The 17,336-nt window shown below is 32.5% G+C and overlaps 1 protein-coding gene across 5 annotated transcripts; it reads left to right on the plus strand.

Moving 5' to 3' along the window:
* The first annotated feature begins 4,693 nt into the window (after window positions 1-4,693).
* Window positions 4,694-15,608, plus strand: LOC118027556 (uncharacterized). 5 transcript variants are annotated; one of them, XM_035030933.2, is made up of 22 exons: window positions 4,694-4,999; window positions 5,097-5,143; window positions 5,240-5,303; window positions 5,399-5,513; window positions 5,605-5,672; window positions 5,750-5,847; window positions 6,117-6,288; window positions 6,673-6,895; window positions 7,252-7,378; window positions 7,964-8,064; window positions 8,155-8,247; window positions 8,862-8,990; window positions 9,163-9,296; window positions 10,244-10,333; window positions 10,456-10,529; window positions 11,783-11,966; window positions 12,077-12,148; window positions 12,884-12,923; window positions 13,320-13,597; window positions 14,388-14,565; window positions 14,665-14,882; window positions 15,239-15,608. In XM_035030933.2, the coding sequence occupies exons 1-22, from the start codon at window positions 4,952-4,954 to the stop codon at window positions 15,533-15,535; spliced, it is 2,850 nt and encodes a 949-aa protein (XP_034886824.1). In that variant the 5' UTR covers window positions 4,694-4,951; the 3' UTR covers window positions 15,536-15,608. The 5 variants fall into 5 exon arrangements, with proteins under 5 accessions (XP_034886824.1, XP_034886823.1, XP_034886822.1 ...); XM_035030932.2 differs by having other exon boundaries at window positions 4,695-4,999; window positions 5,100-5,143; window positions 7,958-8,064; XM_035030931.2 differs by having other exon boundaries at window positions 4,696-4,999; window positions 7,958-8,064.
* The last annotated feature ends 1,728 nt before the right edge of the window (window positions 15,609-17,336 follow it).

Consider the following 17,336-nt stretch of genomic DNA (forward strand, 5'->3'; position numbering starts at 1 on the left):
CCATGAGGTCAAATTCCTAATCAATTAAATATTAAATGATGAAAATAATAAAAAATTAACTAAGAAAAAAAAAACCAATTAGGTTAATATGTCAAACATGCTATTTGTGCCATGAGAGTGGAATATCCTAATACAAAATATATTTTATGTTAAATAATAAAATTAAAAAAAAGTATTAATTGAAAAAATAAACAAAAAAAAAAAAAATAACACCAGTAAAATTAAAATGAATAGTGTTTTTAGAACTAGGATACAGCAAAAACCCCTCTCTTTTTTAAAAAATAGTTGAAAAGCTACTTAAATTGCTTGATAACCAAAGGTTAGTTGAAGGTTCACGCAAATTAATAGACCCGACCACGTGGGAAAATCATTGTGGTTGTGCTTTTAATTACAGTGGATTATAACAGTAAATTAATGTATTTGCCATTCAAGAAAAAATTACGCAATGTTGTTTTTTAAGGGTAAATAGTATTTTTTATTTATTTACTTGTCTTTTTAGATTTATTTAAGAGTATCTTGATTTATTTTTTATCAATAAATCCAATATTAAATGATAAAATCAATAAAAAATTAATTAAATTCTTTTTAACCTATCAAGTTAAATTGTAAAATTTTTTATTTACATCATGAAAAAATAATTATAAAAACCACTTTTCTTTTATTTTTTTATTTTTTTTATTAACATTAGCAATAAACTTATTTAGTATTTATTTAGAATTATAATAGCGGTTAGTTTTTCCCGTTAAAAAGATACTCGAACTGCTTGATAGCTAGAGGTTAAAGGTTCACGCAAATTAACAGAACCCAAGCCTTGTGGAATAATCATTGTGGATGTGCCTTTAATTACTGTGGATTATGACAGAATTGATATCCTTGCCCTTCGTAGAAAATCACACAATGTTGATTTTTAAGGGTAAAATAATATTTTACCTAAGTTCATCTGTCATTATAGAATTGTTTGATGATGTATAGTCTTTTTATAATTTTATGCAGGGTTAAATTACAGGTTACCTTAAAAAAATAGTGGCTTGTCTTCATGAGTATATTAGTCATTTCATTTTTGTTTTTTACAGTTATCGGGGTGATTTTATTATTTACTTGATTGACTAGGAATAAAAAAAGAAAAGTTGCGTGCTTTACGAACATGCCAACAATAAGCTACCTTCTTGTTTTTGGATGATACACGTGGTGACTTCGTGACAAAGAAAAACCAGTTTCTTCCTTGGTGTGTTTGCTGCATTGCCTAGGCATCCATGTGTTTGTATCTTTACACAGCTATAGTTGTTTTAAATAAAATGCAATTAAGTGTATGTTTGGTTAAAAAAAATAGGTTTTATTGTTTATGGAACCCTGCCTGTTACTGCGCATTCTAGACATAAGGTTTCGTGAAGCATCTCCCTGCTATTTTTGTTTCAGCAGTAAACAATGGCGCGCCTTCTTACGCATTGTGCATGCTAATTAATTAGCACGAATAGTGTAGCATGTTATATATTTACTGAACAGTGTACGAGACACTATTCTGGTCGGATTGGTTCCGGTTCAAAGCTCATAATACATTGAACCAGGTCTGACGCGGTAAAATAAAAAATAAAAATTATTTTTTAATTGTGTTTTATTGCGCGCTTAATAAACCAAAAAAATTGTAGCCCTTGTCGGATGTATTTCATACGTGATGGAATTGTAGATGGTTTAATGAAACAATAAAAAAATATTTTATATAAAGTATTATTTATTTATGATGTAATAGCGATAGTTAAAATTATAATATTTAAATTAAAAATCATCAATATAATATATATATTTTTTAAATTTATTTTATAACCTCAATTTCAAAAGCATTATTAACCAGACACGTTAAATTACTTTTTGTTCAACCACGGTTTTAACCAAACATATATAAATACCAAATCAACCTCAATTAAAAATACTTTTTATAAAATAATTTTTTTCAAACCACAATTACAACAATTACCCCAATACCAAACACACTTTGTAACGTTGGAGGCTACCTTTTGTGCGTGGCTTGATTCTCATCGGTCTAACAGCTATTAATTTTCTTCTTCTTCTTTTCTTCCTTTTTAATGTTTATCATTGCAACATCTCACAACAACCCTTTATTTTTTTTTTCTCGTTAAGATTTGGTCTATGTTCTTCTAATTATCATTTCATTTACTTTAATTAGTTTATATAATTAAACTTGTTTTTTTTTTTTATTTCATTCCTCGTTGATTTTTTTTCTCATTTTAGATTTGATCATCGTTCTTTTTGTTATTATTTTTTTTTTATCTTGGATGATTTTTAGAATCATTTTTCTTTTTATAATTTCATAATCTTTCATTGTATTTAAGTATCATATTTGAATTTTGTTATTTTTTAATGCTATTTTTAACCTTGAAAAGTTTTTTAAATTGATTTTTTTTACTTATCCTATCTTTCAACATTAAATCAAGATTCTTACTTGACTTCAAGTTTGTGATTTAAACGGTTTGTGAATTTGATAGGTTTACTCAAGCTTAAAAGATTTTTAGTCATTTTATTTGTTGTTTTTTTTTAATCCATGTTTTTCAATTTTATAACTTGACATTGTATTTAATTGGATATTAAATTTTATAATTTCATTTCATTTTTTATTTTATATATGATTTTTCACTAATTTTAAAAAGATTTCAAGTCTTTCTGTGTTTTGTTTTTTTTTTGTTTGTTTTAACTTGTTTTTAAAGAATTTATTATAACTAAGCTAAATTAGTTTCTTGATATTTATTTTTTAAAAAAATATATCATTTAATATGTTATTATCTTCATTTATTTTAATATTTTTTTTATGATTATAAGAAAATACATGACTCGCTGTTTAGCACAAGTAATAAAAACTAGTTTGATCACTATAAATCGAAAAGCTAGTTCCGAAGTCTTTCTAGTTTTCAAATATTTTTAATAGCTCTTTTTACCAAATATTCTTCCTTTAACCATCAATATAATCACATCCACAGCCATGGGCACATCGGACTACAACCACAACCAAAACTACAAGCCAAACATACCTTTATCAAGTAACTCGGTGAGGATTGAATTTGAGCATTTAACGACAAAGAGTGGAAAACGTGGGACCAAGAGGGGGGGTAGATTGGACGAGATTAGTGGGGTCAGACGTTGATCTAACGGTCGGAAAAGTGACCCCACAACGCAAAAATCACGTGATGCAGGGGCCATTTATCTTAGCAAAAATGTCGGGAACAGCCCAGCTACGATACTTGTTATGACATGGGTGGCTGCTTTGCATTACTTGAAGGGCCCACGTAGTCTTTGCTTTTCCTTGTACCAATGTTTGTCATTGTAATAGTTTTTGTTTTAAAATAATTTTTTTTTAAAAAATAAATGTTTAAAAATTAATTTTTTTAATATTTAATAGTTTTATAAAAAATTAATTATAAGGTAATTTCAAGTATTTGAATATATAATAGAAAATAAATTAAAAAATAAAATTTTTTTTTTTTCAAGATTATTATAAAAATTCAGAACAAATATTATAGATACAATTTTTTTTTTAAAATAAAATTAAACAAAAACTATTTTATTTTCATAAATTATGTCATATAAGAGAAATAATTATAAAAAAAATAAGGACTAGATATAACTTATTTAAAAAACGTAAGATGATGAGATTAAAAAAATAATCTTATAACTTATTTAAAATAAAATAAAGATTAATAAAAAATAAAAACCAAATATGATATATGTAAAAAATTCTTAATTAAAACAATAACAAGAAAAAAAAATTAAAATAAAGAGAATAAAAGTTGATATGAAAATTAAATTTAAAGGGAATAAATAAATAAAAATTCAAATCAAAACACATAAGAATTAAAATTGATATAATCAACAAATAACTTAATATTTTTGAATTTTTGAAAAGCATATCAAGTCTAAAATAAAAAAATTACTTTTATGAAAAAAATTAAATTTTCTTTTGATTATATAGTGTTTTTCATTAACAATTTTTTTATAATAATAAATAAACATGGAAAAAATTAGAAAGTAATTTACAGGAAATTATTTTTTATGAATAAAGGGGATCATAATTTAAAAAAAAAGTTTTTTTAAAAATATTTATAATAAAGATTTCAAGAAAGAATTTTCAGTAAAATTAATATAAAATCATGATATTTATTTAACCAGATATTTTTGAACATATTTTTAATTATAACCATGACAAAACACAGTTGTAATCATATTTTATTACCAAACAAACCGGATAATCGTTTATGATGATGTTATGATAGCTGCACACGAAATGGAAAGTTTGTACGGAATGTTTTATTCTATATACCGCCCAACGAAGCTATTCATTGCTGGTTGGGCCCTTTGCTCCCGGTTTCAGATAGCCCAGGCTCCATTCCATGAATAGAATCTCTCGAGCAGATATTTCGGGCTCTTTTCGCCTGGCCCAAGAAAATATCACGATTTTTTTTTTGAGAAATAGATTTCACAGGATATTTATAAAGTTCACAGTAAACTGAGTAAAGTATAATAATAATAATAATAATAATAATAATTATTATTATTAAAAATATATGTTAGATCTAATATTATTAAGTATAAAACACCCCTAACTTGCATCAATGGAAAAACTCATGAGAAAAAAATTAAAAAAGTCTATATAATTAATTACAAAAAATTAATAATCCAAAGACAGATGATTGGTAAAATGGATTCTATAGATAATAATAATAAAAAATGAGTGTGTTTGGGAGCGGTGAAAGTGAAAGAAAATTGAAAATACACAAAAGTCCTAATTCCCAAGGCAGGAGAACACGTAAAGGAAAGCAGAATAGCACCATCGTCCTTTTCTAACCAGATCTGGATTAACTAACAATCCATTCTCAAGTCCATAAGTTCCATTGCCAATGCAACCTATCTCTCCATTTAGCGATCTCTGCCAACCTCATCTCTAATGGCATCTACGAGCAAAGTGGACTTATCTGGAGAAGACGACGATGAGGTTTAATTAGCATTTCGATTTTTCATATTCATATATATTAATTATCACAAGATATATAAGGTATATGAACTGATCGTGTTTCACTCACTGGATGCAGCAGCTCGAAAGATTTGATGATTTTACGCTTGCCTCTTCCTGGGAAAGGTTTTTTTTTTTATTTTTATTTTTATTTTTTGCTATTATAATAGCAAACTTATTTATCGATTTTATTTATTTATCTATTGTTTCTTTAATTAATAGGTTTATTTCTGACATAGAAGCAGTTTGTAGGCAGTGGCTTGCCGATGGTCCAAATAATTTACTGGCAAGTTTTTATCAATTTACCAGTTATAAGATTCCGGGAATGAATGATATGGGAAATAGGATCCATTACGGGTTTTGTTGATTATTTGACTGTAGGAAAAGGGTGCGGTTAAGTTGGATTTTTCGCAGAAGTTATATAAGGTTAAAATGGAGTTGAAATACGCGATGAAAAGCTATAACATGGAGTATTATTTTGAAACCAGCAGCGGCGGTACTTGAATAATTTTGTTCTAAATAGGTTTAATTATTGCTGTAGAGATTGCAGGAGTGTTATGTGTTTATTTAAGTTCTGGTTGGTGCAGGCAAAATTGCGGATGGGGATAGTACATTGCATGATTTGCAGTTATGCTTTGGAGTGAAGGATTTTTTGGTATTTGCAAATGCATTTTGTTTGGGTTTATTTGAAGTTTTGTTGTAGTCATGACTATTGTGTTTCCGGATTACCAGGTTATTGCTCCTCAAAGTGCCAGTGGTGTGGTTCTTGATTCACCTGAGGCTTCTAAGCTCTTAAGTGCAGTTGCAATTGCTTTGACAAATTGCTCCAGGTGAGTTTTTGAATCAAAGATTCTAGATATTAGTGTACCATGGTGGTTTATAGGCCTACATAGTAGCACTACATTTCATTAGGCATAACAACCTGTTTGTTTTTTGGGTTGATGTAGCACCAGTTTTGTTTCCTTATTAAAATAAAATTGAAATTTCAATAGGTTTTCATGAGGGCTTTCCGAAACTTATTGACTAATTTCTGTTGCTTTAGAATTTAGAATGTGAGCTCATCAAATCAGCTTCTAATGTTTTGTATTCGGAAATGCAGCTTGTGGCCAGCTTTTGTTCCAGTTCATGATCCTTCTAGGAAGGCTTATATTGGAATTCAAAATATGGGAACTGTTTTTACTAGAAGATTCGAGGCTGATCGTATCGGTAGCCAGGTTCCTGTAAGGCTCATGCACTTGGAAGGGTTATACGAGTTATTTGTCTCAAAGTTTGTAAGTCTCCTGTAGATTTGATCCTTTATAATGATCTATATAGGACATCCTCTTATCTTTACTGTTCCACCAACCTATGAAATTATTGCATTTTTTACCTTTTTGCAGAATAGTCAGATAATTCATGCTCATATATTTTCCTGCTGTATTCTTTACGCACATTCTTGTTGTTAAACTACTCTTCTTTAAGTTGTTAAAGAAAAAGATGTAATTTCCAGCCATGTGCCTCGAGAGAGGAAAGTAATTTCTGGATCAGAATCTGCTTCAAAAACCTATTCACACCTAAATTTGTTCCCACTTGAGCTCCCTTTTTGCTTGGCATTTATGTTCACTTGTGGATTCTTGTCCTTCTCAATGTTACCGTGTTTTTATCTGATGTTGAAGGCCTACTCTACCCTGGACTTTGCTATGCATCTTTACAAAGTTCATTTTACAATGACATCAACTTATAGAACCATTCACCATGATGATGATGATGATCTCCAAAGTCTTGGTACTGAAAAAGAAGAATATGGTGACAATCATGGTAGTGAGACCCGCAGTAGATCTCAATGGGATGATGATTGTCCATGGAGTGAGTGGTATTCTGCTGAGGACCCAGTAAAAGGTAAACTTCTATGGCTGATTATTGTCCTTGTTCCATGGCTGATTAATAATATATCATATTCCTGGTTGCTGTCCTTGTTCCATGGTTGATTCTATTGGACTTTTAGAGAGTGGAATATGTTGGATAGAAATATTTCTAGTTTCAAAGCACATGCTCACCATTTTACCTGGCTTGTCCCATGCATGCTCAATTATCCAAAATGAACTTCATTTCAACTACCTATCTATTTTGTCTATCCTTTTTCTTTGGCATCCAGGTACCATACCTGAAGTTCTTTTGAGCTAATTAAAACACATCTTTGTTTGTACTGTAAACCTTTTCTTTCTGAAGTTTTTATGCTTCATTAAATGGCACAGGACTTGAATTGACTGCCACATGGTCTGAGAAGACAGTTGAAAGCTCTCTTGAAATGGCTGAACTTGAAAATGCATCACCTCATGAAGCTGAGAAGTGGATGATTCTTCCATTTCTGTCTCCAAATCTGTGAGAAATTTCTTTCAATAGATCACTTCACAAGCGATTTATGATTAGAATATTATTTTTGTTAATTTTGTGATACTATTAATCATAAAATCTTATTCTTGCTATTTCTATGTCGTGGGTCCATTGCTGGGATTTTTCTTTAGTCGATAGCCATAGTTGCTTAGAGGTGTCATCATGAAGGTGATATGAACTTTTATTAATATCTTTTTTAACTCTAAATTCAAGCAATTAATAATATTGTGCAACTTACGAATTTGGAACTTAGTGAATGGGGGGAATCTTTTATTAATATCTTTTTTTCCAAACTCTAAATTCAAGCAATTACCACATAAAGATCCCCCCCATTCACTGTTCTCCACTGTGCTTTGTGGTATGGGTTGCCAAAATAAAAGCAAAAAAAACAAAAATATATTGCCATCAATAAACTAGTTTTTCCTTTTCACCCAATTCTGATATTATAAATATGGTTAGCATATCCCGGTAGATTCTCGTTTTACTTGCGGTGCCTTCCATTGCTTTTTATTGTTATCTCAACTTAGGTAAATTTTTGTACATCTGAAATACTCTTATTCCTCGAAGTGATAGTTCAGAAGGAAACAGAGTTGGCTTTGCTTCCCAATTGCGCCTTTTGGTTGGTGCGCTAAATATGTCATTCGATGCCCAATTTATGGAGGATTTTGTGTCAGGTTTGAAATGATTCCTAATGTCCTGTCCTGTCAATTTAACTTGGTTGCTTGATAACTTTTTCTCTTATTCTTGGTTTTGGTTTGAAGCAGTTGAAAACCCTGGGTCTGATAATCTCAAGTCCTCGATGATTGTACCGCCACCAACTGTTCTTGATCGTGTGTTCAAAGATCTTTTTCATGAGGGTACACATTTTGTATTTGGTTTTGTGGGGGCTGGGGTTCTGCTTGGTTCTATTCTTTTTAATTCATAATTTTATCATGGTTAAATGATATTTCACTTCTTCAATACTGTATATGCTGACTGGTTGTTTAGCATCAGTCATGAATCCAATAAGAGCATGCCTAGACAAGTCTGAGCTTCATTTCTCGTGCTTGGTTTATCTAGATTGCCAAACTGCCTGGAAGAAGCTTTTAACTTGCTTAAAACATACTGGACATAATTGCTGGCACATTTTAGTGTTTAAAATATTGTGCCAATGCTAACAAGATTACAAAATATCACTACTCTTTCATGAACATGTCACTGCTGCATGGTTAGTGCTGCTCTGTCTAGACCCATTTTGGATAGTATGGGCACAGTTTATCCAATGCTGAGTGTAGCTGAAATTAGCCTGGTACTGTAGATGGAAGGAAATATGAGAAAACATAGAATAGAAGTCATTGAATTGCTGGAAATGGTACAAGTTAAATTAATAGGGCATTATTTGAAGGAAAATACACAGGATTTAGATGCAATTGGAAACTGTTGAGCACCCATTTCTGTTGAAGGTTTCTAACTGTTATCTTTCCTCCATCAGGATCACAAGTCGCTGCATTTGCTAAAGGCGAGCATAAGATTTCTCGAGCTATTAAAGGCGCACCATTTGGATCCCTTTTTGCACAGTTTTGCTTGCATGCTCTATGGGTGGGGACCTGCAATATACGCGGTATGTGTAAAAAGGGCATATGCTGTATTTGTGTAATATAGATTAAGAATATAGTTATCTAATTGCACAACACATGAATTTATTGAGTTTTTTTTATTTTTTTTTTTTTTTTATTTTTTATCTCTGTTGTTTCTCTTATATGACTAGGTTTTTATTCTTTTATGTATTTCAGCTATTGCCGTGCTCTGGATAGAGTTTATTCGGGAAGTTCGTTGGTGTTGGGAAGAGTCACAGCCTCTACCTAAAATACAAGCCAATGGCTCTATTGACCTATCCACTTGTTTGATTAACCAGAAACTGCAAATGGTAATAATATGTTTGACATTAGAAAGCTTACCATCCTGAGTTTGCCTGGTGTTAGCTTTTGAGAGTTGGAACTTTTGAAAAACCTGTGCTCTGTATTTTCCTTTTCTTTTTAAAATATCCAGGTTGATGTTTTCTTGCTCAAAACCCATCGTTTTCCTTGTAAAATGACTTACTAATTTAGCACACAGGCAACTTACTTGGCATCATGAATAAATCTGGTAATTAAAAACCATGAAAATGTTGACCTGTCTTGGAGGAATTGGGATGGGTTCTTGTTTTTGTTTTTCAATGAAGGAGAAGTTCTCGAGACTTGTCGGTCTTTTTATAAAGAGATATTCCTTGCCTACTCTACTTCGATTTAGATCTGATAATTAAAAAATCCTGCATTACTTTTTGTCAAGAATACCAAAATTGCTTAGCAATCCCTATGATTGGATGCCTTCGGTTTGTCTCTCTATTTCCTTTTTGTTTAATCTCATTTTCTTCTCCATTTTCTGATTTCAAATTTGGTATTGCTTGCTGGAACTCAGTCGACTGTCACAAATAGCCCTTTATTTTCATCATAAAAACTATCAAACTTATTTTAAGCCATAATCTAATCACTAATCCAAATAGCACAAAGATCTTCCTAATCACTAAACTAGCTTGCTGTCTTGGAAATCCTTCACCTAATTTTAACATTTCCCACAGCCAAAAAGCCACCAAAATTCATCTTTTTAAATCCCAATTCATATGCTGGTTTCAGCCTCTGCCTAGCAACACACTCATCATCAAATAAACAACGTTTGTCAATTGTCATTTGCAGCGCTCTATTCTGGTATGACATAAGATTTATAAATGAAACTATTCAGATTCAACAAGGATCTGAAAACATCTAAGCACTTTGTATGTGCTCATTTTATAGCACATGTGGAGTCAGTCATATCATTTTGCTTTTTGCTGCTCAGCTTGCTATATGCATTGAGAAGAAGTGTGAAATGAATGAAGACTTCCAAGATTGTGTAGGCAGCAATGAGCATACTTATGATCATATGGAGGTGACATGGTGTTTTTATTTTAAGTTCTTTTCTAGTGTTTTGTTGCTTACTGAGTTGAACTCAGGTGATTGTGTTTTGTTTTTTCTTCTTGGCATTAAGTGTTAGTTCAATGGATTATGCAGGAAGATAGTCCGGTTGGGGACAAGACAACCAGTAACCAAAAACATGGTGATGAGTTTGATGGGATTCAAGACAGGTGAACTAAGCAAGTGAGAGCTCCTTTATTTTCTATGTAAAATTGGCTGGGCTTGAGGGTATTGTATTGTTTTTCCCGAACTCATCAGTTCTATCCTTTTAAAAAATAAGGGGTAAACTCAGATGAGTCCCCAACATATCACCTGTTTCTCAATGGAGTCCCCAACCAAATTTTTTTTTTTTTAATAAAAAATCCTCATTCGAACCCTGTCTGAAGACATCGTAAATCTTGACGGAAAACACTTAAGTTCTTTAAAAAATGATGTTTTTTTTTTTCCCTTCATGAATAGGCATTTTTGACATAAAACATTAATGGATATGGATGGAGGGACCTACTTGATAATTTCTGATACATTGGGGAACCAATTGAGCAAAAACATTCATGGGAACCTAAGTTAGAGCTGGTTTATAGGCGAGGTTGCCCAAAAAATAATAATTTGTGCTTGACTTTTGGGATTTCCCATTTAATCAACATTGTTTTGCTAAAGCGCATCTTTTCTTCCCATGGAGTTAAAACATGAATCTCCCATAAGCTTGAAATGGTAGGATTATGCCTTAGCTTTTTTGTGAAATATAAAAGTACGCTTCTTCTCCCTTTAACAACCAATTTGGGCATCACATTCATGTAACAGTGTATTTCAATTCAGTTTCTACCTTGTTGTGCTAAGGTTGTTTGCATGTCTTTGGGGTTTTTTTTTTTTTGGGCGTGTTTGTGTTAGGAGAAATGTAGCTCCTATGAATCTCATGGATGAACATAGAGTAATTATATTTCAGTTGTAATAAAAAATAACTATGTAGTAGAATTTTGGCATTCTTCATCATCAATTTCTTTTCCTTCCATGATCTGGTCCATTGTATTCTGCCTTTTCTTCTTTTAAATTACATGTAACATGGTTGTTGGCTCATTATGCTGGTGTTTATGTGCTAGTTTATGTACATAAAATAGTTTGGAAGCTTACTTTTCCATTAAAAGAACCTCTGAAGTTTAGGGTTTTTTTTTTTTTTGGCAATATTGCATGCTATTAAAAAGTTCATGAAGTAAATTTTTAGAGATCAAAGTTGTTAGTATAGAAATGGTTCCTGATGGACTTGGAGTTTGAATTGGGCAGAGCTTTTTTCTGTTAGAAATGCCTTTACATTCTGATATGAAGAAATACAGTATCAAACATTACAACCTTTGGCCTTTCACCATCAATAACAATTCATTTTATCCCATGCATATTCTGGCACATAATTTTGCTATCCATGTGGCAGCCCTTTGACAGAGGATCGTTTGCATGGGAGTGGAACGACGACATCAAGGCCTAGCATGAAGCACGGAGACATTCAATCTACTGATTTGAAATCTTCTGATCATAACAGGAGGGGCTCAGCTGGTGCTGTGGGGTCTACGAAGCTTCTGAAGTCTTATCAGAGCATGCATGCCCCCTTCACACAGGTTTTTTTTATCTCTTAGAGTCTGGACCATTTGACATTCTTATCATATGATTGTTATCAACAAAGTTAAATGGATAAAAATTATTTATATTTGTCTGTTAAATGTTACAGGATGCTCCACTTATGACAGAAGACATGCATGAAGAAAGACTGCAGGCTGTTGAAGCATTTGGGAATTCTTTTGTAAGCTCAAATTATTCATTTACCCGCAACAGTTTTTCCTTTGTCACTAAATTATAGCATGGCTGTATTGATATGTTGTTTGTCCCCTGGTTGGGATGGGTAGGCCCACCTCTTCATAGTATGGCTGTATTCATATGTTGTTTATCGACATCAATTGTGAGGAGCTGTGACTTGTGAATGAGATGATCTAATTTAAAAGCTCTCAACTAGTTTAGAGTTGGAAGGATTTCGTTGGCACCAGGCAGCCGACTTTCATTTGCTAAGCCTCAAAAACCTTACAGAAGTTTGTCTTAATGTCTGATAGCGTGTCTTGTGCCTGATAGGACTAAACATCTTCATCACAGTAGAACAGGAAACACAACTGATCTTAGTTGGAATTCATCTGTTCAATAAAGCATGGGTATGGACTACCCTTAGTTTGGCATCATAAAAGAAAAAAATGAAATACTAAACCTTAGTTCTGTTTAGTAAAAAAGAGTAAGTTTGTTGTTATATGCATCAACAGGTGAAAATGATTTCAAACAATCTCTGCATGCAATTTTAAAACGAGTACCCTTGTTACTCTTGAAAAATCATGCTATAATGTGGATTCTGGGATCTGACATTTGACAAGCAAATAATTTTTTCGAAGTTTTCTATCTTTATTAATCAAGAGGGTGTAATATTTTATTTTGTGTTGGTGAAAGAAACTTATAAATTGATTGGCTGAGGAAGCTTTATGCTATTTCATTCCAGAGCTTTTCTGCTCAGTTGGAGAAAGATATCTTATCATCAGGTACGGAATAAGCTTCCATTTTTTCCTTTTCAAGTCCTTGTTATTGTCAGTTTGTTTTGCAGTTCATTATTGTTGCCTTTTTGTAATCATGTCCAAAATATTCTTTCAAAAAATTTTTAGTCAGGGGAGGGCTTTAATAACAAACAAAGTGCTTTTTATAAAAAAATAAATAAATTATAGAAAACAACTGTACTGTACATTATAATTGAAGATAAGTGTTTGTTCATCGCATATTGCACTCACATCGATGATGTGATAAATGTCCTTGTGTGGATTGAGTCTGTATTCTTATTTAAAAGTATTTATTTGTCATCAAATGTGCATTTTCAAAGGCAACCACAGTTTTCTTTCACTTTCCTAAGATTTTATATTGCAATCTTTGAAAATTTGAACTAGACATGTCAGCATTCAAAGCAGCAAATCCAGATGCTGTTTTTGAAGATTTTATTCGGTGGCATTCACCGGGAGATTGGGAGAATGATGATAATAAGGAAAGTGGACCATCTAAAAGTCCAGTGACAAAGGGCTTGAAGGATGATTGGCCACCTCATGGCCGACTTTCACAACGGATGTCGGAGCAAGGGAATTTATGGCGAAAGATTTGGAACGATACTCCTGCTTTGCCAGTGTATGAGCAGAAACCTCTACTAGACCCCCTTCGAGAAGGAGAGAAGGTCAGATTATTTTTTATTGCAATCTTCACATTAAGTTCAGCTTGTACCAATACCAACAAGTCTAAGTTCTATTTCATGCCATGCCATGCTATGTTTGGTGTGTGACTATCATGTTTGTGCGGAAAAGATGAAGGACATTAAACTTATTCAATTGAAGGACTGGTAGATGTTTTTTGGAGGATGAGTGCAGTTCGCCAAAAGCATTCATCCTCAACTTTGTGTCTTTATATTCTGATTGTGCTATGAAGTTGTTACTGTTACTCCCAAAATATCTATAATGATTTCTTAGCTTCTAGATACCCCAGCTTGTGCTATTTAGCTAAACAAAATCAGAAGTTGTGATGCCTATGTTCAAACCTTTTGAGACTATGCAATGGGTTACATGAAAACAGTGCACATCATTCTTGGTTGTAGCTTCAGAGCCAGTTACTTGAAATTTGACTAAATTCTATTTGTGCTTAGTTCTGTCTATTCATACCTTCGATATTTTGAATTCTTTTCTGATTAGCTCTATAATCCGCTCCACTAGCTCCATTAATTGCAAACAGTAACCTGACTGGCTAGTAAATGAAGTGGCTACTTACATGTAATATCATTACCTTTTAGAGTAAATATGACAGCTGATTGCAAATTCATAGGCCTCGCGTGGCTCTTTTAGGAAAAAAATTTAAAGATAAATGTTTTGATTGATATCATATATTTTGGTCAGGATGTATTCCTGTGTCTTTATAGTTTCCCTCTTAGTTCCTTTTATTGGTTTGACCAATTAAAGGTTACTTGAATTCTATAGATCCTTCATTACTTGGAGACATTGCGGCCTCATCAACTGCTTGAGCAGATGGTTTGTACCACCTTCAGAGTGTCAGCTGACACACTAAACCAGACTAATTTTGGAGGCTTGAAGCAGATGACAACAAAAATGGAGCAACTGTACCGTACTATGGCTTCCACATTGAAGCCTTTGCAAAGTAGATCCTCTCTTCCTTTTTCTTGTTCATCTCGCCATGCTATTAAACTTCTTCGCGAGTGAGTTCAATAAACTTGGCAAATCTTGTCTTTTATGGCAGCAAATCATGTATCTGGCAACAGTGAGACCATCGAAGACCTAAGACGCCTCTGTGTTATCTTTGAACATGTTGAGAAATTGCTTACTCTTGCATCTTCTCTTCATCGGACGTTCTTGCAGGCTCCACGCCTCTCTGAAACAATTTTCACTGACTACTACAACTTCTATCTTCCAAGAATGGGAACAGGGTCACCGGGTTCTCCAGAAGTTGATGAAAAGGTAAAACTTCTTTCATGCCCTGAAAGCTTTTTCCTGTTAATAGTAATACATCAATCTGATTGTACTGGCTCCTGGATTTGTATTAAGTGATGAGTTAAAACTGGAATGAAAGGATATTTTAATATCCAGCAGTATTGATAATGCCATCTTCAAAATGATTTTGTATTGACTCAAGCTATACCCATCGTCATATAGGTTTGAAGTGGATAACTACACATGATAGACTTGAAATGGCACCGCTGAAATTGTCTTTAGTGACTATCTTGTATTTATTGACTTGGGTCGAGAACCTTGGTAACCTAGTAGTTTTATTTTAACTTGGACTGACATGACATGGATCTGTTGTCTTCACCTAGGAGTTTGACGTCAAGTATCAAGTAATGACACGCGAGAGACAGTCTGTATCGAATATGTTCTCCCCCCCCACTGCTAACCAGTCATGGAGGAAAGTGCTAAGCATGGGTAATCTTCTAAATGGTCACGAACCTATTGTCAGGGAGATTATATTTTCAGTGCGTGATAGCTTGAGAAACAACCATTATGCAGCTCACAATCCAAGAGGTTTTCAACGAGAAATAGAGACATATCGAATGTATATATGCGGAACCTCAAATGATCTTCGTGTAGCACTCTCTGTAACCTCGTGTGATTGACATATCATCTTGTACATGATAATTATTCTTGCCTGTATTGGTTCAATATCCATCATTATTTCGAGTTTTATCAGATGACCACATCTGATCTTTCTGGGTTTGTAATTAATGTTTGAAGGGATTCACAAGGACAACCAAAGCATTGCCTTGAAATGACTTTCCGTGGCAATAGCAGAGTATCATGTGTGATTTCCGTTTCGAGTTCTTGTATTTCCATAAATATGTATTTGTCGGAGTTTGCAATGGAGGCTGGGATATCCTCACAATTTCCTCCACCGAGTCCTGCCATGGCCTATGAGATGCATGGCATCCACGGATATCATCAAAGGACTGGGTTCATGACTTCAAGGGTCGTTTCACATGCAGTGGAAGGCGGGACCAAATCGGCCACTTTTTCTTCAATTCCGCTCTAGAAATTTCGAGGATTTTAGAGAAGAGAGGAAAAGCTAAAGTGTACGCACTCACGATAAATTATACCTTAGTTGGACAAGATAACTGTGAAGTCTATCAAGGACTTGAAAAACAGAACCATCCTTTGAAAAATTGTACCATCCGGAAATAAACAAAACAAAGCCTTGTACTGGATGTCCAATCCATCATTCTACCTAGCAATATTTTTTTAAGACAACGTTAGAAATAATATCTGGATGTCGATCTCTCTCTTGATCTTTGTACATGTAATAACCAGATTACCCTTGTACCAAGTTTGAGGACTTTTTGGTCAGCATCGCTAGTTAACAGACCCTGTGCGGTTTTTTCTTCATAATTTCAATTTATCATGCTTCCATCAATTTTATTTTCTTTTCTGTAACTAAATCACCTAAGCATGTACACTCTATTATTTTTTTCGTAACAACGAAGTAGCGATCATCATGATTCTTGAATAACTTGTAAAATTCAAATTCTTTGCAACATTAGGTGTGGAGCCTCTGGAATTTAAAGATCAGGATTACACTAGTTAAAGACATGTTGTCTGTCAGGTAGACTTTATTTTTTTTATAAAAAAAGAATGAACAACATGAACATGTCACCTAACTTTTGAGAAAAAGGAAGAAGTCATAAACATGGAACTAGACTTTTTCGTTAAATTTCTTTGAACATTTTGTTTTCTTTTTTTTTTTTATATATAAAAAAATAAGAATAAAATTCTTTTAAAATTAATTTATTAAAATAATATTTGAGGAATTATCCAATTATCCTATTGTTTTTAAGAAGATTTTATGATATTATCAATTACTTTATGAATAATTATGTATTAAAATAAATTTAGAATTTTTAAAATAATAGGTTCATTAATATGAATGTGAATAGAATAACTATTTTTTTTATTGTAAGATCTTCATCTATTTTTTTAAAATTTATTAAATTTATATATCTTTATTAGAAGTATGTGCAAATTATCGTTTAATGTTTTTGTTTTCAATTGAAATTTGTTTCCATGATCCTAATAAGTCTAAATTCAAGTAAAGCTTCTTATAAAAAAAATATATATGTTCTTGTCAAAATAAAAAAAAAAAAAATTGCAACCTAAAGGATTAGTAGATATTCTATCGTGTGTGTGTGATTATACATGTATTATATAAAAAGAAAAAACATGATAGGAACATCCACATGAATGGGTTGATTTAAGATGATAATAATAATTAGAAGAAGAAGAAGAAGCGTGTCGTCCATACATGATAACCCGCGTATAACAATTATCAGCAACGCTTTCAACAAATATTATCATGCACCAGGGGGTCCATCTTCATTTTACGTTATTAACGTCGTACGCTTTTGTCTTGGATAAAAAGGAGTCTTC

The sequence above is a fragment of the Populus alba genome, chromosome 9 (assembly GCF_005239225.2).
Source record: "Populus alba chromosome 9, ASM523922v2, whole genome shotgun sequence".
In the NCBI taxonomy this organism is placed as follows: domain Eukaryota; kingdom Viridiplantae; phylum Streptophyta; class Magnoliopsida; order Malpighiales; family Salicaceae; genus Populus; species Populus alba.